We start from the raw sequence: 21,847 nt of genomic DNA, 5'->3' as shown, positions 1-21,847 counted from the left end.
AAAATAAATGCATTTCACACTGATTTTAACAACACTCCTTTGTCAGTAATATGACACATAACTTTTAATGAGTGTACATAGTCTGAAGGAGAGAACCTTGCTAGCAGGGCTACATTGTAACCATTGTCAAGATCCACAAGGGATTGACCTCATTCAACCCACTTCTCCCTGGCCACCCCCAGCAGTGGGTGACGTGCTTACAGACTAAGCAGGAATGGGTATAATGAGATTGAACTGTCCGTTTCCATATTAAGTGACTCAACCACCAGAGTATGCAGTGATTCACACTTGCTGTCTACATTCCCCCTCCCCAGTAATTGATTTGGGAAGCCGTTCTCCCTACACACCCTCAAACTGACAGGGTGTTGCTGGAGACTGAGCACATCTCATACTGGGGCTTTGGTTTTGTTGAGTCAGCTTACACAAAGTCAGGCTATGGTGATCCTGCTTGATAGTAGAGCTCCTATGAGTGTGTGTGGTGTCTGAGATTCATGTTCATGAAAGGTATCAAGGATTCAAAGACCCTATCACCACTCAATGATCACTTTATTTGTTCATTTTACTGTGCTTAAGTGGAAGTACACAATTGTATTTAAGGGAATGATGAAATCACTCAAAACACAAATCACTGAAACAATGTTATTTACTCATTTTAATGGTTAAAAAAATATTTCTTTGCGCAAAGAGAAAATAACAAGTCCCTGTTTGCTGAGAAATCAAGAGACCAAAACAATGATGGCCACCAAATGATGATAGGTGGAGCAAGATGAGGTAAATGTTTTTGAGGAGAGAAAACAAAAAAGGCACGATTTACAATCAATCATGCCCAAAATTCACAATATTAATAACAATAATAATAATAACAATAATAATAATATAATATCAGTACAGCTAAAAAAAAAAATCTGAAAAATTGCAACAACAAAAAATACAGACCAATTATATTATACACGGCAAATCTTGCCTCCCAGGCTCCTCCTGTGTGTTCTACCCTAATTAGGCTTCTATGCACACTGGAGCTGCCTGATACTGCAGTTCTACTGTGTGCAAGAAGGTCCACATACTATCTGACCACCAGACATGACACGCAGAGTTTGGAAGGCCCGATGCAATCATCATGGCAGAAGGCACCGCAGCCTTGGCACATGATCATGGCTTTGAGACGGCAGGAGCATTTGAGTGACACCTCCTCAGCCGTACTGTCAGTAAAGGCCTGGATACTGAGGCTGGTTTGGCTAGAGGCCAAGCGGGGCCTCAGCTGGAGCACACTGTCCGCCATGCTCCGGGAGAACCCACAGTTGTCCATCACTGATACATTGGCTGTGTAGCTTACTCCTCCCACACCTCCACCCTGTTTGGGGAGTTTTCCGTATAGCTGGAGGGGAAGGGAGGAGACAGAGGAAGATGGTGAGGAGTGGGAAACAGAGGAGTAAGGAGCTTTGCTGTGCTCATTTTTTGCCATCCTGGCTAAAGTCATCTCCATGTTGAGAAGTCCCTCCATTGCTCCTCCACTTATGTATCCATCTACGGAGCTCCCAGGCTCCTTTTTGGTAACACTCATTGGTATAGTTGGGGAGGTTTTGGCAAATGCCTGGCAAGAGGGTCTTACACTGGCTTCATTCTTCACATTGGGAGCAGGAGACAGCTGTTGTTGGTGAGAGTGGGAAAGCTGAGACTGTAGAGGCCGCCAGTTAATCTTAATAGTAGGCATCACCTCTGTGGGACAGGTGTCCGCATGAGGAGGAGAGGGGCCATTAGGTATGGTCCTGTGGGCTGGCTGAGTCCTGTCAGAAGTGGTCCCCTGTGAGGGCTGAGGACCAGGAGATTCTTTGATAACTGCGGAGTCCACCATGGTCTGAGAGCTAAGGTCAGTTGTACTTCTGGAGGAGGAGGAGGAGAATGGCAGGGAAGTGATGACTGGGACAGCCCCGGGAGCCTGCTGGGACTGGTACTGTGATGTAGCTGGGGCCTCCATCACACAGGACACTGGGAAGCCTGTTGGAGACTTGCTGTGGTTCCTAGAGGCCACAGTCGGCCCTGGGCTGAGTGACTGGGCTGAGACATCAGGCCTGTTGCGAGGCCCTGGGGTCCTTGCCACTGGTGGTCTTATCTGGGGTCCTGGTAATCGGTTGATCTCTAATCTATTAGCAGAATGTGAGGGTAGAACCTTCTCCAGGGGCAGGCTTCCTTGTAGTAGCTGTGTCACCAAAGGGTTATTGGCCTCCACACTGGACACTGGTCGGGCTGAGGTGGCCAGTCTCTTGGAGGCAGCAGCAGTTGGGGCAGTAATGGAGGGCTTTAAAAGTCCACTACACTCTTCTTCAGTCTCTCTGGAGACTCTACAATCATCTCCAGGTTCTGTTTTGATCACAATGTTGGTGTCCCTGGGAACCAGTGGGTGGGCTGTGGGGAGAGACTGGTGATCCCTGGAAGGGGAGTGGCTGAGCAGAGGGTGAGGCACACCATTGAGAAAGCAAGGCTGAATGACGGTCTGACCATGACGGCTGGACACATGGGACTGGATGACTGGCTGCTGGTTCTGAGGAGGAGGGCTGCAGATAAGCTGCTGGCCGTTTCTGTGGGTATTCATTTGTGGACACCAATCTTGTTCAGACTGCTGCTGGTCATCCACCTGGCTATCGTTCTCACAATCGGAGGCCGTTTCAGTGGAGTCACTGTGTGTCCCAGCATCATCATCATCTTTCTGTCTGCCTAAGGAGTGTTGGGGAGAAGATGTGTCTGTACGCTGTCTTGCCGTAACTGAGTGAGAGAGCATCTCTTGGGGGTCCACATGATGGGAACCATGCTGGATAACACCACCCAGTCCAGCCTCTTTCCCTCGTTCATGGTCTTTGGGCTGAGAGGAGCTGGCCAGCGTTTGAATAACATCCACGCCATGAGCCCCAAATCGGGGAAGTGAATCAGGTATGGAGGTTGGAGCCAGGGAGGGTTTTTCACATGCCCGGTCTGCCCTCTCTGAGGCAGGAGCAGCAGACTCAGGTAACTGGCTTTGCCGAGCTACCTGGGTGGGGACAGACTCATACACGTCAGGCTCTGGAGAAGTTGAGTTGGCTGATTTGTCTGTAATGCCATTGGAGTTGTGGACACTGGTTAAGGTTTCCTCAATTCCCTCTCTACTCTCTGACCCCCTACCTCCCCCCTTTTCAGGAGGGCTTGAGGTCTGTGGGGTCTCCAAGGACACAGAGGTTGAGGTAGAGGACAGAGAAGGAGAAGGCAGGGGTGTGGTTTCTACATTGAGAGACTGTAATTGTGTTCCAGACGAATTAGCATCTGAAGACGATCCTTGCTCCTCCATCCCACCACTTCCCCTTCTTCCACTTCCTCCTCCTCCTCCCCCTCCTCCGGGCTCGATAGGTCCTGGATGCTCTCGCGCTCGTCGTCCATTGTTGCTATCCGATACCCCAGAAGCAGTCCGCAGCCCGACCCCGATCGGCCCTGCCCCCTCGCCAGAGGCTGCAACAGCAGCAGCGGCCTCCCGCTGGGCACGGGCTTGCTGGGCACGGGCTTTGATGTCCGCCAAGGTGCGCGCCCCCGTCCCCGACCGCCGCGAGCCCTCACCGGGGGGCACAATCCGCGGACAGATCTGGTAGGTAGGGTGCCCTTTGACCCAGGGAGGTTTGATTCTGGACAGTTGAATCTGAAGCAGAGACAAAAGAATCATGATTAAACTTAAGACTAACAACTCATTTCTAAACAGAAAAAAACATTTTCTGACAAGGAGACTTAAAATATTTGGGTTTATGCCGCCACTCTTACCCGGATTGGAGGCACCTTGGGTTCTTCTGTTGTCGGCTGTGGCTTTTCCGAATGGACACAGTCAATTGTGGTACGAAAGGACTGACGGTCATCGAGCCGTGGCCTCTTTTCGGGGGAGCGAGAGAAGGCCTGAGCCTCATCTGGCCTTCTCTTCTGCTCTTTGAGCTGGGCACTGGGTACAGGGGTGGTGGATGGGCTGGCAGAGGGGCTGCTCTCACGGCTGCTGGTAGCAGTTCCCCCCGTGATGGAGGTGACCACTGAGGCAGTGTCATCCAGGGGGTCAGCAGCAACTGCAGCACTAGAAGATGCTGAAGAGGATGACGAAGAGTCCAAGCCTCCAGTAAACGCTCCCTGTCTATCAGAAGGGGAGGAAGGGGAGGATGAAGGTGAGGAGGCAGATGAAGAAGAAGAGGGCGACGACGAAGGAGAGGAGGTCGAAGCCAGTACAGGTGTAGCCTCCTCTAGGAGCAGACGAGCTGTAATTTCAGGTTCTTCATTGGCGCTGGTGGATGCCGGGCTTGGAATGGGACTAGGAGTGGGAGTAGGAGTGGGGACTGGCAATGTGACTGGCTCAGGAGTGGGGGAGGACTTTGGCTCAGCAGAGGCACATTCTTCTGGGAGATCCATGCCGCCTTCAGCCTGCAGCACAACCTCACCTTGAACAACTGTGTTTTCAGACATAGGAGAGCCAACAGAGACTGCTGATGTGTCAAGAGAAGCACTGTCCTCAACTGCCTCTACAGACTGAAGGGCTGGAGGATTGGCCTTGCAGAGGGTTCTGCGGGCCCTGCGACGCAGGTCAGCCCGGGTGCGTCTCCTCATCCTGCCGTCTCTCCTCCGCCGACCCACACTGCGTCTCTTGGGTGTGCCAGCTGCCACCACAGTGACATCACTATCCAAAACACTTGTTGCAACTTCACTGGCTTCACTCATAGTGAGTTTAAGGGACTCCTCTCTGGACAGACCAGACCTGCAAGTACACAAACTATGTATCAGCATATTTTTGACAGTGACATTTTATTATTCATGCAGACGCATGAAATGAAAGCAATGAATGAAATGAAAGTGACCAATGAAAGTTACACTTGAGATTTTTTGTAACTACATGGAGGACAGCAGAGAAGGAAATGAAGGGTATTCAGTCAAAAATGGCAAATGTCTTTCTCTTCGCCCCTCTAATGGCATGTTAACTTTTCAAGGCAGGACAATCAGACATGAATTAACATTAACAAAGGCTCTGCTAAATTTACGTCAGCCAGACTCAGGGTTTAATATTGTACAGGCTCACTTACTGACATGGCTGCTTTTACAATAAATGTATGGAGCCATCCTTACTCTTTACACATGAGCTTTTCCTGGTTTGACAAGTTAAAATGTCTGCTGTGAAAGGGTCTACTGATAACTGCTGTAACTCATGGTTGGTAACGAACTTGCAATACTGTAAATTTAAAATGAATCATCAAATGCATGACAGAAAATAATGACTGAGTTGGTTCTTACTTTTGTCCATGGTACTCTTCAAAAAATTTTTCCTTCCATGCCTCCACCTTCTTCTCTTTCTCCATTTCCTGCCGGAATCGCACTTGCATCTCATGGGTGAACTCACCTAAACAAGTTAAACACATGAATTTTTTAAAACTCTGCAAAGGAGCAATTCTAAAAATTGCATTTAAATATAAATGCGACTCAACTGACTTTCACAATATGCAGCAGTTCATAAAAATGAATACAGAGAAACAAAGCAAAATATAACAGGGGTCAGTGACTGAGAAATTAATTACCTTCAGCTAGTCTCTCTTTCCAGCTCTGGGAGGCGTGGGTAAAAAACTCATTGTTCAGGGCCGAACTACTCAGTCTGGCCATGCCATCAGGACCAATCTGCAGGGAAAGTCCACAAGTATAAATAGCAGAAAACATGCAACGCAAATTGCAGCAATATCAATTCTGTAGCAAAAACCTTAAACAATGGGAAAATGAATGGAATAAAATATTAGATAACAGTGGTGTCAAAAATAATTGACTTTAAAATTAAGATATAAAATGATGCAAGTTGTTTGAAGGTTTTGTGATTAAAAATTTGAGAAATGTACTTGTGTCATTTTGCAAAATTCAAAAAGATTCAGATTGCAAATTTAATTTCTGTCAAAACCAAAAAGACTATTGAACAACTGATGGAATTATCCAAAGCTGAAAGAAAGACCAAAAATACAGTGAAAACTCTTAGACCTATATATCCAAGATTAAGGAAACGCAAGAGAAGATGCTGTGCTTGTTTGTTATTGTGGCACATGCAATTTAAGACACAAAAGGTGACAGTCAAATGTCATGAAATAAATAAGGTACCTGTCGGTCCACCTCTGGTAGAAGCTGCAGCAGCTGCTGCTGGGAGTGTGGTGGAAAGGCTGAGAAGGTTCTCACATTAATGAGAGCCCTGATGTTGGTGTTGACAAGGATGGAGCCTGGTGTTTCAAAGTCCACGTCCACCCCTCCTCTACTCCTCTTCATTGGCCCTAAGAAAGAACAACCACACATTAACCCCTGACTGAATAACCTTGTTGTCTGACAAAAATCACTTAAAGGGATAGTTCAGGTTTTTTGAAGTTGAGTCCTATCTGCTAGTTATCAATGATGTTTGTCAGAGTTCTTGCCCAAAACAATCCATGCTGTTGCCCATAAAAGCTCTGGACATCTGGATAAAAATGACGTGCAGGGTCACTGAAGTAACCGAGGTCAGGGCTCCCTGAAATCTACTTTGTGTGCATTGTAGAGGAAATTTCAGTAAGCCTCAGTCAACTTGTACATACAGGATCATGACCCCAGTAACCCTGCAAATCTTGTTTTTTCCAACTGTCAAGAGCTATTATGGGCAACAGAATGGACTGTTCTGAGCAAGAGGTCGGCCAATTAATATCGTCATTGGTAACTGGCATGGACTCAACTTCAAAAAATCGGAACTATCAGTTTACATAAAGGTTGTGCTGTGATTTTGGCTGTCTTTAGGCATAAAATGATGGTTCTGAGAAAATGTTGGAACCGACACAATAATTTCTTATATCTGGCTCATTCAGGTTTGCCATATGCTATAATCAGTGTCTTGCTGCCGCTCACAGACAGCCAATGAAGAAAGTAGAAGTAAGCTGTCACTGTTAAAAAGAGGAACTTAACATCTGTGCCGTGACTATGTGGAGTTTGCAAGTTCTCCTGATGTCTATGCAGCTGCAAAGATGAAGGATTAATACAATGAACAATTTCTTTTATCATCTATGCATACAAAACAAAATTATAATAGCTAAATGCAGTTGTAGCCAAGCCAGCATGCCCACTGCGGAAGGTACATTAACTAAACTACAATCCTCTTCTTCTTGGAAATCACATGGAAATCTTTTGTTACATACACATGGACAGCTGAAGATCCCATGGACACAAGAGTACAAATGTTAGCTCAGTACAGGATCTGTGGGCAGCAGATTGGTGTTTATCTGAAACGACTGTACTGATTGTTGTATGAAACATGTTTGCAATCACTTCCTCCATCCTCAAAAGAAGATCATATTATTTTAGAATGGCAAGAAACAACAAGAAAAAACAACAGTTGCTCGGATGACAGTCATGCGGCTCAGTTTAGATAATATTTGGAACAGATTGTCGGATGCATATTTTGTGTTGTTATCTTTATTTGACTAAATGGCCTTTATGTGGTGTGCATGTGCGTGTTTGTCTACAGTTAGATCAAATTATATTGCTGTATTGAAGACAGAATGGTTCTTACCTGAGGGAACATGCTCTCCATTTACTTTAAGAGGGGTAAGGACAACACGTGGCATCATTACTGCTTTCTTCCTCTGCCTCCCTGACTGTAATCACACAAATGGGGAGATGCCCAGCTGTTACAGTAAGAAGTGCCAAGCATTGCTTTCTGTCACTCCATCTACAGGCCAAGTCCAGACATACTGGCCCTCATGTATCAATCAACCACAGAAACAAGCTCACATCTGACCATAGAAATCATCTTATGACAGGGTATGTGTGTGATTTCTGAAAATGATCTTGCCTTGCTGATCACAGATTACAATGATCTGACGCTGATGAATGCAATGGCTGAACAATAACTTAATTAAATATCACATCCCCATATAGTCTCGTTTTAAAAGCCTCAGCCCATCAAGTTTATGACATGGAAAAATGTAATTTAGCAAAGGAGAAATTCTTAACTGAGCCATCAAAGTTTATTTGACAGCCTGAAAAGTGCAATTAAGGAAAGCTGAAAAATGTACCGTAAATTCTGGACGATAGAGTGCACTGTTATGTAAGCCACAGATGCTTATTTTAGGGGGAAAAAAAATCAACTTTGTACACGTATAAGCCGCACCGGTAAATAAGCCGCGGTGCACGGTGGAAACACCTCGGCCGCCCATTCTCTGCGCGTTGACCCAGTCTTCCAGAGCGTTTTCAAGTTCGAGCCATCTGCTATTATGACCTCTGAAAGCTTTTGTAGTCTTTTTGTATTGGGTCAGTTCGTCATGTTGCCGCCTCCAGCGTCTCACCATTGATTCGTTTATGCCAAACTTACGTGCTGCAGCTCTATTTCCATCTTTAACCGCCAGATTGATTGCCTTTAACTTGAAAGCTGCATCATAAGCATTCCTTCTTCTGCTCTCCATCTTGAGGGTGAGTACAAATGACTGAAAATATCGTGTGATGCTCTTTTTACACTGCACCGCGGCATGGACTGGATGCTCCAAGTACAGTACTTAGAGAAATTACCATAACATTTGGCCAGGAATTTCCCTAAGTACGGTACTTGGAGCTACCATCAGGAACAATAGGGAATTACTGCCAGCTGCCGCTGCCCGCCACACCCCAGGGTGAAGGTAAAATCCTCGTATAAGACGCACCGGAGTATAAGCCGCAGGGCATGAAGCGTCGAAAAAAAGTTGCGGCTTATAGTCCAGAATTTACGGTAGTTAATAAATTAATATATATCAACGGGGTAACTGTCATCAGTCTACTGAGGTTTAAACATTTACAATAGATATCCAATATCTGTTGACCATCTGCATAAACGAGTATTAGAAAGTCTGATAGGCATGTGGATTATCTTATATGCGTTTGAACTTGCGGAGGACACGGGGATGCACCACTGTGTATGTAACACCCTCTTCTGTGTGAGACTTCAACTGGCATTGACCGAATATGCTGACCTAATGTTGTTGCACACAGCACTCCGTTAAACTTGAGGTTATCTTTTTTTTTTTTAAATTACCCACATTTTGTTTCTTTTCATCTATATTGCATTCTCTCCTTTCCTATGGCTGTTTAAATCTGACATCTTATTAAGCTGGTGACGACAAGCGAAGACTCCACTTACTGCCTGTGCTCCACTTTGGCAAAAATGGCATTGGATAATACGGAGCTTTCTAAACTGATCAGATTAATTGTTCATGAGGAAATTTTAAAGGGCTTGCTTTAAATATAAAGCCTAAAAAAGAAACTTTAGGTAAGCTGCAAGAAAATGTGTCTCGCTGCCTCATCAATGTTCAAATGCTTGAAAAAGCTGCAATTAATACAGACTGCTCACAGCCTTGGAGGAAGACAAGTAGACCCTTGAAGCTAAAATTACAATGTCTAAAAGATGACAGGATCACTTGAAAATCAGTTTAGGAAGTTTAACCTACAAATAATCAGACAACTTAACAGAATAAAGGAAGGTAACCTAAAGAGTGTTTATGATGAAGCTTTTGTATGAGAGGGAATCCAGTTTTGCAATGAGACAGACAATTCTGCATCTGGATGATGAAAGGGGATAGCACGGGTTTTTCTACCCAGGACACCGTTTCAACATTTATCCTTTTTTGACAAAAGGGCAGTGTGAGCAGCAAGTAGTCCTCAGTGGTGTGAAAAACAAAGTTACACTCTGGGGAGGTTCACCTAGCCAAGATACTGATCACACAACAGGACAGACCTGTTGATGCCAAAACATTCCTATAACACTGTCAAATAAAACAGGTTTTCCACTGTAAACATGGGGACATGGCTTCATACATCTTACTGACCTGTCGGGAACGGCTCAGCCTGGTCTGGGCATGCTGGGCATGTTGGGTCTGCTGTGTGTCAGAGCGTCCCTGCTGTCCAGCTGCTCTACTAAGGCGGGTCTGGGGCTGGCTGCTCAAACCCCGCACCTCTGTGGAGCAGGACGCACTGGACGAACTCTCATCTACCGAAGCTACAGGTCAGGGGAAGACAGATGAATAACTCTACTCACAAGACACTTGAACAATGTGTAAATATTTGTTTTTCTACTGTTAGGGCTTGCATAATGGCCCAAACCCTGAATTTCTAACTCAAGAGGACCCATTCCTACCAGGTATGTATAGTCTACACAACACAACAACAGGCAGACAATGTGGAAATATAATAAAATGCAAGCTTTCTTCCATGGAAAGCCGAAACCTAACTGGGCTGTGAGCCAAAAGTAAACATACATCATAATGTTAAAATGCATTCTCTCTGTGTACTCCTGCCTCTTCATTTTTTCCAAACTTAACTCACCACTTATTAAATTGACGACCAACAAAAAGTGCCACTTGGTCAAATTGTGGAAAAATAACTGAGGATTTTAACAATTTTAGGAGCATTTTTACCTCACAAAATCAAACAGCATAAACGGCGTCATTGAAACTTTTAAATAATCTTAGATTTTTTGTGATTGGGCCAGGAATATTTATACTTTTTTTTTGGATCATTATTTAATATATTTAAGGGTCATATGGTTGGCCAAATCAAACCTCATGGCTGCACTTTGGGCAACCTTGTTATATCAACGTTTTGAAAACAATGTTGTGGTCATCTTTGCATTTAGACTGCGAAAAATATAATAATATGAGCGCTCACACCAGTGAGTTACCACGCAATGCCAAAATTGATCAAACCTGAAATCCATTCAGAAATCTTGCTGACTTGAGGAAAGATGTGAACTCAAAAATTATCGCCTGACATGCACTTCACCGGAGACATGAATACATATCACACTGATGCAGACTGCAAAAGCTGTGCTAAACAGCTAAATACAATAAATCAAGCAATCACATTTCTTCCTACATCTTTCCACTCACTCATTTTCAGTCTTTTCCTCCTCTAACCTGAGCTGTAGTTTGTCTTCTACTTATTTCAGCGAAGTAAAAATTGTTAATATTGTATAAATATATAATGTATAAAATTATTTGCTCCAACTCCACAGGTATTTTCTCTATTTCTATCACCAATACACTTTCCATTTTGCTGCATGCGACTATAGGTTACTGCCAAATACACACACCTGGACTGCATAAGTGGAATGTTTTTGCCTGAGTTTTTGTGCTGAAGCCCATCTGCAGACCTTGTCTAGACTATCAGGTGAGTGTGTGTAGCATTACCATCATTGTCTCCACTAGCAGCAGCGGTCGTCTCTGTAGAATCACAGCTTTCCTGCTCAGTGGCCTCAGTAGGGCCAACAGAGGCCACAGCTGAGCTGGCTGCAGGGGTGCTACTGCTGGAAGCTGGAGTGGCAGTGCTGCCAGCCAGCTCTGTTGGCGTCTCTGACTCTGAAGTGGTCTTTGTCCACTGGAGTGCATTCTTCTATAGAGTGTCAACCACAGAGTAATCAAGTCGCAGGGTTTTCTAGGAGGTTGGGGTTTTTTTTGACAAAGGAAATCACTTGCACACAAATGGTTATAAAATTTACTGTTAGGTCTAGAATTTAGATATTTAACCCCAATTTTGTTCTTTCTTTTTTTTTTTTATGATGAAATGTGCTCTGCCCTGTCCCTAAACTCGGGATTGGCCTTCCATTCTTAAACCTTCACCTCCTTAACATTCTGCCCTGCCTTACTCTCTTCTTTTAGAAATTAATAAGCCAAATTAACCAGCAAGATATGAAATGTTTTCCAAAGTTTAAGAGTTTACTACTATTTTCTTCTACTGTTTTCTGGGCTGGCCGAAGCCCATACGTTACAGTCCAAAGCATGTAGAATTTATATTACATACATTTATCTTCAAGCAGCATATTAAAAAAGTACAAAGTAAAATAAAGTACAATATAAATTGTATCAAATTATTTCATATATTATTTTCAAGGATATATTGTCATTTTAACCAATTTCCAGGTGTTTTCATGACTGGAAAACTAGTCTCTAGCATGTTGTTATTACTACTAATACGACAAATACAACTGTTAAATTAAAATAATAAAAATGGCTTTGAAATACAATGGTGAAGCAGTGACAGGGAAGGCGATCACATTCAAGTACCTTTAGAGTGAATAAGCTCATTCGACCAGGCAACTTGAAGAAGATGCTGTTCTTGACTCGGTCTCCCCGAACCTGGGAGTGCAGCATTGTGACCAGACAGGCCAAAGGAGCTGTACCACTGCACACACACACATGCGCGCACACACACACACACACACACACACACACACACCAGCTATAACTCGTGTGACTGTAAAAGGATGACATGACGCCTAACCAGGAATAGTGAAGCCCTGCACATAAAAACATAGTGTGGTATATTATCACTCTAATAGCTTCACCAATCAGAGTGTGTTTTGTTTGGGAAGCCTGGGCAGAGCTGCAACACCAACAACATTTTATACAATATGTATTATTATCAACATTTCCCTTTCACTTGACACACTTGTGACTTAGAAAATCACAAAGTGTCTGTTATCTGCTGTTCATCAAATGGTACTGCAAGTACAATGCAAAGCAATGTGCTCAGAACAAAGCTACTGAGTTTCCATCCATCCATCTTCTATATCACATATCCGTTAAGGGACGCGGGGGGTGGGGGATGGGGGGGCTGGAGCCTATCCCAGCTGACACTGGGTGAGAGGCAGAATACAGACAGCCTGGACGGGTCGCCAGTTGATCGCAAGGCCATCAGGAGCAATTAGGGGTTCAGTATCTTGTTCACGGATACTTCGACATGGTTACCAGTGGAAGTGAGGATTGAACGAGCGACCCTTCGGTTGCTTGACGGCTACGTTACCTCCAAGCCATGCTGCTGCCTTTGATTTTTTTGGTTTGGAAAAGTAAATGTGGGAAATCTTTTAGAAGATGAAGTAGGACAGTATCACTTCATTTTAATTAAGCAGCTCCTGAGGCATTTAGTAAAATATACGTTCAACATTAACATTGCCCACAATATGTAAAACAGTGTAGAAGTGTTTCCTGATGAGGAATTATGCAACCCCTTTAAACAAAATTAATTCTAAAGAGTGTGGTTCTAGAATTGCTCCATTCATGTAAGTGTCTTGGGATGACTTCTATTGTGATTTGTCGGGATATAAAAAGTACAGACTTGTTCGACTATTCCGAATATATTTTCTTCCCCCGTTAATTTTATCTTTTTAAACTTACTTAGTTTGACTGACTGGTTACCCACTTTCAATGATGTCAGTAATTCCCTATGTTGAGTTTTTTTTTTTTAATCAAATTTCCTTGAAGCATGCACCACATACATAGTATAGATGTATATGAATGTAAACTGACACTGGACTGGATGGTGGAGGCAGACCCCCGGGAGACCATAATGCTGATTTCTTTTTGTTGGAAATAATTCTTTAAAAACTGACTGCTTCTGGTTATGTTATCATCATCATTCCAAGTAATGCAACAAAAGCAATACCAGTTCTGTTTAAAATTTAGAAAATTCACAAAATTATTGATAAAGAATCAGATTGTTACAGTAATCTTGAGAATATCTCAGGATATCAATAAAAGAAATTCACTGGTTCCATCCCTAGTCAATACCTCTTTTTAGTAGTGAATTTCTAGTCAAACTGAAGATGCATGAAATGGCTAATAAGAATATGCAGCTTGAATGCAATCATTATTTATTAAATGAGCACTCTGAAACTCGGTGGTGGTAAACAGGGAAGAGCATGTGTCATGCTTAAATAGAAATCAACAAATAACACAAGGAGGCGGTGGTATACTGACTGGAAAACACTGGAGAATTAAAAGAAGATTCTAGTTTTATCTGTAATGAGACATAATTAAGTCTTTGATATATGGATATTGGACCTGGGAGGGAAGACCAGCAGCAATCTTTAACTGCTTGTGCAATGTAGAAAAGAACAATATCAGTTTAAGAGTGGAAGATCAAATCTCTACAGTAGAGTTGACAATAATCTTCCAACTTACCTCCTGTCATGGGCAGCATCAGGTCAGGTGGTCCGTAGAGAAGGAAATACAAAAAATATGTTATAACATGCTCAGTTGATATGTGTTCGGTGTTTTCAGATGGATGACTACAACACGCAATAAATCCTTCTTAAAAGCCTTCAAAACAAACTGTACTTTTTTCTCTAACAAATAGCATCACTGGAACACAGTAAGGAGTTACTAAAATATCAGTTTCCGCTGTAACATCAAGTATGCAGCAGCAACAGTGTCCTTCTTCAATTCTTTGAATCAAGAATGTATTTTTAATCAAGAATCAACTTTTAGTATGATCATGACCCATCCATCCATCGTCTATGCTGCTTATCCGTTAAGGGTTGAAGGTGAGGGCTGGAGCCTATCCCAGCTGACATTGGGTAAGTGGCGGGGTTCACCCTGGACGGGTCGGCAGTCCATCACAGGACCATCAGGAGCAATTAGGGGCTCAGTATCTTGCTCAAGGATACTTCGATATGGTCACTGGGGGAAATGAGGATCGAACCAGTGACCCTTTGGTTGCTAGACAGCTACTCTACCTCTGAACCTGCATTGAGAGTACTAGGGTTGTATTCAACAATCACTGTAAGAAAATGTATTAACTTTAGAAGATATCATTTTTAGTATCAGTAACAAAACCAGAACCACATTCCTGACTTGATGCAGCGATTTTACACAGCACCTAAAAAGCTCCCACCGTACCTTAGGTCAATGGAACAAAACAAAATATTTATTCATGACCAGAGGAGTGAATGCTGCTATGAATCAAACAAAACAAAAAATAAGAGAATTAAGATAGGCTAAGGCAGTCCAAGTAGTTCCAGATCTGTATCTAACAAAATAACATCTCATAATTTTCCCACAGTGAATTCAAACAGAACCCTATTTCTAATAATGCAGGAAAGGAAGACTCTGGTGGTCTTTTCCTGGATTAAAAGAAATAGGGGAAGGTATATTTGAAGACTTCAGATACAGTTTTCTTTACTGCCCCACTGCTAGTGTTCATCGCAGCTAAGCTAACTAGCAGTCAGCCTTCTGGTCGGTGTCTGGAGCTCCATAATGCACATAGAGAGGAGATAAAGATATCTAGCTGCATGTCCGGCAATAAAAATTATTTCAAAAAATCTATTTCACAAAGAAGTTGGCATGGTGCTTTATCAGTAGCAGCTGAAACATTTTAAATACTTTGTAACTCTTCATCTATTTGTGAGTGAAGTCTTTCCTATACTAATTTTCCTTACAAATACAGATTCTTACACCTGAACCTCAAGTATCTACTGATACGGAGTTCGGATCCAATACCGGTGCGTTAAAAATATTTACATATTTAATATAATATTTAAGAGCTGTATGCTATTAACCCTGTAATTATTTGGTAATATCACTATCCATTGGTAAAATAGACACATTCTGAGGATTACTACCATTGAGCTTTTCATACTTGTTTGACAGGCAGTTATAGCTGAAAAAAATACAAATCTTGAAAAAGACGGAGAAAACTGTTAGCGCGGCCACAACTTTGATCAATTAGGTTTTTTTTTATTGTTCTCAAATTTACAACTGTAGAGCAACAACAACTACCAAGATAGAGATGTAACGTGCAAACATAATAGGGTCTTCGCCTGAAGTACCTTCAGGCTCCGGCCCTAATAAAAAAATAAAGGAATGAATGAGTATCTTTACAAAAGGCTGTCTTTGTGGAAGTCTTTGGATAGTTTGGAAACGGTTTCCAGTGTTTGCTGCTGCAGTTCATTTACCTCATTGCACTCGCCATATTCAAAAGCGTGACAAGATTGCCAGCACTGAACCCCAACTGGGTGCTGCTCCAAAACAATACCTTGACCACTGTACATGTTGCCGTTTTATTGGTGGGATTTTCTCATGGAAAAAATTACCAAATGGTAATGGTTGACTTGGCTTCTTTGAAACAGCACTATATTACCACTTGCACCTACTGATTTTACAGAGCTAAAGAGGAAGCAGTGATTTCCAGTTGCGTAAGCTAGCTGCTGCTTCCCTGTTGCTCTAAAACAGTAGTTGCAAGGGTAACTGCCTTTGTTGGTTTTTGGGGCAGCAAAGATTTGATTCTAGTTTGAAACATGGGGGTGGTGCTAGCAGAGCTAAGGGGGTGCCATTTCTAATAAAATAAATACTTTTTCTCTTGTATTAAAAAATGTGGTTTTTAGATTGACATTGACTCAATTAGTTGCTGATACCACTGCCAGGGTTAGGGATAGGCACTTAGCCATCATGATCAAGCTAAATGAGGCTCAACTCAACGATTGTTGTCTCATGGATTAAACAAGTACGTGTGTGTGTGTGTGTGTGTGTGTGTGTGTGTGTGTGTGTGTGTGTGTGTGTGTGTATCTGACCGCATTTCCTTTAGCCCTTTGGTCTGGATGACATGAAGGATTTGTTTTGGAGTCATAGGAGCATCAGAGAAGTTCTCCAAAACCTGTAAAAACATTAAACATAATTTTACCATACTGTAGAGCCCAAAACATGGAAAAAAGGCCATTTTTGTTGGTGAGTTACAATTTATGAGATTCCTTCTTGGCCCCATGCCACATCCCTCCACTGTGTATAGTGAAATTAGGCCTGCTTACATGCAAACAGACAAAAATAACGGTCTTGGAGTTGACAAAACCTTCTATATCATTTACAAGCACTTCAATAATTGATATTACTCCTCTGTTTACCACTACTGCTGATGTCACTTATTCAATAAAATGGTCATACCCCTTTTCAAATGTATGATATCACCGCCATTGAGGTTCCAAGCAAGCTAAGTCCATATACTGAACATTGCTTTCTTAATACTGCAGACCCCCAATTGGTCAAAAAGAAACCTTATAAAGTGATCACTCAACATATAGTGGCCAAAATACATTTTAGTAGCACTATATTGGGGCCATGCATGGCCTGTAATGTCAGAGGGGCAGAGCAGAATTTTTTACCCACTGGCAGTTTTTTTCTGCATGCTGCATAACCAAACACTACTAGTTCTGTGGACAGTCTTCAAGGAATTTTACTTTGTTTAAACAACAAGCATTAAAAAATAATTTTAACAAGAATGTACTCAGTGAGCGCATACCTCCATCAAGGGGAACTTTCAGAGAACACACACTATGTATTATGTTGCTGTGCAGTACATGAAGACAACAGTGAAGGGACAATGTAAATAAAATGATTTGGTAACATCAAGTGAACTTCCTGTAACAGCTAGGTTGAATTATGACTGACTGTAATTGAGACTGTAGATGTTCTCAGGCCAGGACTTGTCCCAGGCTGGGTGATAAAACGATAGCATTTAATTACTGAAGTAAATTTTCCAACAGAGAGATGAAAAACATTGGTATTGTGGTGGTATTTCATGTTACAATGTATTGTGCTCTTATTTTCAAAGGTTACTGTGAGGTCAGACGAAGGAAGTAGCATAAGTGCTCAGTTTTGTTTACACACAAATTGGCAAAGCTCACAGATTAGTCGTGAGATCTGAATAACCAAAATGAGCCTTGAAGCCAAAGAAAAAGCAGCATCAATGATGAGCACAAAAACAGGAGTCACCAAACTACAGTAGTTTGGAGAGTCCAACTAAAATCTGCGCACTGCAAAGTTGTCTTTTTCATGTTGAAATCGATCCATCAATTCAATGGATTGGTTATAAATTATTGGTTATGGACTGAACATAGACACACAACCACTGAACCACCACTTACAATAACCTACAATTACCTGCACTTTATATCTGTTAACCACCTTAAACCTGTCAACTCTCACTGCACTACTGTGAATACATCCAACATTGCACTACTGCATTATTTATCTGTCATGTACTTATATTTATAATATATATTTATCTGTCATATACTTATATTTATAGTCTGTTTATAGCCTTCATATTTATAACCATATGTATAATCTGTTCATAGCCTGTACATACTTAGTTATAGCATATTCATAACAATGTTATATACCCGTAATATACCCATGTATACATCTACATCAATACATTTGTAAACATATTTATACTTGCTAAGCACTTCTGGATAGATACAAACTGTATTTCGTTGCTATGTACTTGTGACATGTGCAATGACAATAAAGTTGAATTCTATTTTATTCTATTCTATAAAATACAGGCAGCACAAACTGAGCCTCTTTTAAAAGTTTAAAAGGTTAAAGTGTGACCTAAACAGTTCTTTCTTCTGTATCTGTATTAGTCTGGTGAGACAGTGAGAGTCCATACAAGTGTGTTAAAAGTGTCTTTCTCTTCAGCGGAGAGCTGATGAAGCCATATCTAAAACCAGAAGTAAAACTGAGGCAGAGTATTGTCCTGCCATCAGACACTGTTGGGGAATAGTTGAGATTGGATTGAACAATTAATCAAAAATGTTACTGAAATCACAATACGGCCTTTTGCAACTGAACCCAAGTCAAAATAATACATAGTGGTGCTGCAAATGTAGCTACCGCCGTAAAGTAATTTTCTAAGCAAAAACTCTTATCTCCACAGAAATGACACAGAATTAAAATATGAAAAATGAAACATGTATGATGTTTTTGTATCATCATCATACCACAAATTTAACATCAAATTGATCACAATTACTTTTTTAAATCTTTCTGTGCAACAAGAAAATAATTTTTTAACTCGTGCTGGGCAACTGTATCAAAAACCCATATCTGGAACCTCTTGTGGACTCTTGAGCTAATTATGGTTAATACTTTCATTTTAATAGTTTAGCATGTTTACGGTGCAGAGCTTGTAACTGATATATTGGCGCAGTTTACAAAAGTGTTAAAATAACATTTCATTGATCATAACCGATGTAAAAGTTTGAAACGATCTTGATACTGATTTGAAGTCTCATTACCCAGTTCTACCTTGAGGCCAGAATGAGTCTGTATCTTGGTTATGACTGGCCCTTTCACACATGAAATGTCAATACTTTATGGCTATTATTCTAATGTTTAAGACAACAGGTTCACTAGTACAACTGAAAGAGCCACAAGGCTTCAGCTGAATTTATTAACTGGTCTGAGAAACAGCAGAACAGCAATTAGTTGATGGTAAATATATAAAGGAAGACTGGTTTTGGTTCTCCCAGACTGCATCAGTGATGGATCACAATCTTGTTTTGACATTAAACAATTCTGCTGTCTATTTCATTAAGTCAGACATGGTACCAGTACAGTCTGACAGGACATTTATCTGGGAGAATAATTTATCTTAGTTTTTGCTCACAAGCTGGGTGCAGCCTTCCAGTGAATGTGGAAGATTTGAGTAAACATGTCTTGGGTATGTGCTGAACATACTGACACTTTGAAAAGCAAACACAAATATTGGAGGGGTGCATTAATGGTGTCAGTCACCACCGTTCTAACTTCTTCAATACCCCAACAACCTTCAAGCCAAAATAAAACTCTTAATATTTGGATGATTTCATCAAATTTTCCTGCTCAAACTGAGGGATGTGCTACGAAGCCAGATTACTGGGTAAGAAACGTATGTTGAGCAAGAGTTGTCCTTCCTACGAATGTAGCTCTCCAACCCGGCTAGACAAATATGGTAATTTACTGTGGGCTGCAAATCTAACCAGCTCATGACCACGTTATGGTCAAAGTTTCAGACTGAAATCAGTTATAAGAAAGTCCCCTCACTCAGTCTGTCACCTTTGGAAATTAGGTTCTCTTCGTTGAGGAAGAAAGTGTTCAGAGATGGAATTGGTCTGCTGGTGTTTTCTGACAATTGTCTCTATGAGTGATAGAGGCTCTCAGCAGCAGGAATCCATTACACAAGCAGATCTGTTAAGCTGTACGTGAACAACGCAACCAAATAAAGGCCAAGTAGTGAAAATTATTGCATGACAGTGTGTGAAATTCACACATTTAAATATCTAAATCCTTTTCTTGCATTTCCTCTGTTTGGTTCAGGTATTATACATTAAATTTGAAACTGAACCTTATAATCTCAAAACATAATGAAGGCAGAGCAAGAACCCTCCACTATGAATGATGCTTTTACGCTTGGATGTGATTTCCTACCTTCTGCTTAACTCTGCTCGTGGATAGGTAATAAAATTTCTCTTAGAAATGTAATTAGTCTATCATACATTCAATTTATCGACTGAATCTATTCTATTAATAACATCACATCATTTTCAGTTAGATGCAGTGATGTCTTGGTTATAGTGCATGGGACAGTGTTATACCTAAATGCAAATGCTCATTAAAATATGTTCTATCGGGTGCGCTGAAATGTGCAACAGTTGCTTTAAACATAAATGGCTGGTACTGAGTGGTAATATCAATACAAAGCATTAGCATAATTTACCAATTTACAAAGCGATAATGTTGTACCAGCATTGTTATACTGCTTTAAATTAAAATACTATTGCTTTTTACAGAAATCATTTGTTATGTTCCTCACATTTCTCCATTATAATTAATTGTAACTATTACCTGTTATTGGGGGTTCTGGGTTTAGTCAAGGTGGCTCACACAAAGAAAGTCTGGCTCTGTCCAACATACTTTTCAGCACACCTTCATGTCTCAAAATATGAATAAGTCAAGAGTTATTATTTCAGTTAGTATTTCTGGCTGAGGCTTGAAGACGAGCTGTCCCCGGCCTGCTGCATTACAACAGTTCACTGCTGCAAAGATGATGGGTGAAGACACATGCTGCATTAAGCTGTATTTTGTATACTAGTACAAAAGATAGTCTTAAGACTCTGTGTTCAATGTACAGCTGAGGAAAACATCTACAAGCATTATGTGTGTGTGTGTGTATATATATATATATATATATATATATATATATATATATATATATGAATGAGAAACCCAATCTTGTCTTGTCTTCTCTGTGAGACTGTGAGAGCAGAGAAGAGACAGCTCTTACTTTATAAAATTAAACAGCGACTTCTTCTCATCAACACCATAGAATTCTACTTTCACGTGGGCTATGGGCGATTGTTTCATGTTTTGCACCAGCTGTGTGGAAAGGGCCTGTGAGGCCAAGCAGGGGTATAATGCGAGCCAATGACCCTCACTCGCACCGAAAACCTTTCAATGTAATACTGAGCTAACTAAGCCAGTTCTATTGTCATGTCACTGTCTTTAAGTAAAGTTGAAGCTGTAGCTGTAAGATGACTCCCACGTTCTTTAGCTAACGTTATTAGCATTGGTAATGTTAGCATGCTCGATGGTCAACAATTAGCTTCCATTACAACAAGGGGTTTATATTAGCGTTAAGGGTTCAAGGGGAATCCGATGTACAAGCCATTTTGGTCACATGAAGAGCACAGCCTTATCGCGGTATTACTGTACCCTTATCTTTTGGGTTACTATGGCTGTTTTAAAATGTATTTGTCGTAAGGCTAGCTAGCTTGCTGCCTAGCAAACAAAGAGCTCACAACATAGTATACGGCTGTTGGCGTGCTAGTTAGCGTTAGCATGTTGCGTAGCATATCACTTTGTGTCAGCAGCCACAAACAAATGCAGGACCAAAGCTAGAGGGTGCCTCCTCTGTTACATTTAATTCAACATGACCCGTCCCCGGTCTAGATTAGCACTGGTAAGCACATAGCCAGCAGATATCACAGTAACGGTAGGGTCCAGGCTGGGGTCGTGAGGAGAATGCCCAAACACACCATCTGGACGCATCACTTCACTTTAATTTATAACTTACATAACTCACAAAAATGGTCAGAAAGACTGTTTACCATACGAGCCGCCTCAGCCCAGGTCCGCTCCTTCTTTCTCTTTTGTTTGTCCTTCATTTCTTCTGCACTGGTGTCTGCGGCTAGCCTGCTGTGGATCTACAAAGCACCCTCAAGACGCTAGCGATTCAACGTTAGCTCCTTGGGAAA

General features: G+C 41.6%; 1 protein-coding gene across 2 annotated transcripts; it reads right to left on the bottom strand.

Annotated features, from left to right (window-relative positions):
* Positions 1 to 557: 557 nt before the first annotated feature.
* Positions 558 to 21,757, bottom strand: asxl1 (ASXL transcriptional regulator 1). Of its 2 annotated transcripts, XM_086213895.1 has the most exons (11): positions 21,701 to 21,757; positions 16,345 to 16,428; positions 12,063 to 12,182; positions 11,190 to 11,391; positions 9,831 to 10,000; positions 7,547 to 7,631; positions 6,121 to 6,287; positions 5,559 to 5,655; positions 5,278 to 5,383; positions 3,778 to 4,747; positions 558 to 3,658 (listed from the first exon to the last, which is right to left on the bottom strand). In XM_086213895.1, the coding sequence occupies exons 1-11, from the start codon at positions 21,755 to 21,757 to the stop codon at positions 1,064 to 1,066; spliced, it is 4,653 nt and encodes a 1,550-aa protein (XP_086070021.1). In that variant the 3' UTR covers positions 558 to 1,063. The 2 variants fall into 2 exon arrangements, with proteins under 2 accessions (XP_086070021.1, XP_086070020.1); XM_086213894.1 differs by lacking the exons at positions 16,345 to 16,428; positions 21,701 to 21,757 and adding an exon at positions 13,959 to 16,321 and having other exon boundaries at positions 559 to 3,658; positions 12,063 to 12,180.
* Positions 21,758 to 21,847: the final 90 nt, after the last annotated feature.

The sequence above is a fragment of the Aulostomus chinensis genome, chromosome 9 (genome assembly GCF_037954235.1).
Source record: "Aulostomus chinensis isolate RoL2024-O1b breed Wild chromosome 9, RoL_Achi_v1.0, whole genome shotgun sequence".
Classification (NCBI taxonomy): Eukaryota; Metazoa; Chordata; class Actinopteri; order Syngnathiformes; family Aulostomidae; genus Aulostomus; species Aulostomus chinensis.
The sequence above is the reverse complement of the archived record's forward strand: the minus strand, read 5'-3'. Positions and strand labels throughout refer to the sequence as shown.

Excerpts from the sequence above, each read along its gene's own strand:
- asxl1 (XM_086213895.1), bottom strand. The coding sequence starts at position 21,757 with ATGAAGGACAAACAAAAGAGAAAGAAGGAGCGGACCTGGGCTGAGGCG. Across the intron at positions 12,183-16,344 it reads AAGGGCTAAAGGAAATGCGG|AGTGGTACAGCTCCTTTGGC; the intron begins TCAGATACACAC and ends GTGTGTGTGTGC. Across the intron at positions 4,748-5,277 it reads GAAGAGTACCATGGACAAAA|GTCTGGTCTGTCCAGAGAGG; the intron begins GTAAGAACCAAC and ends GTGTACTTGCAG.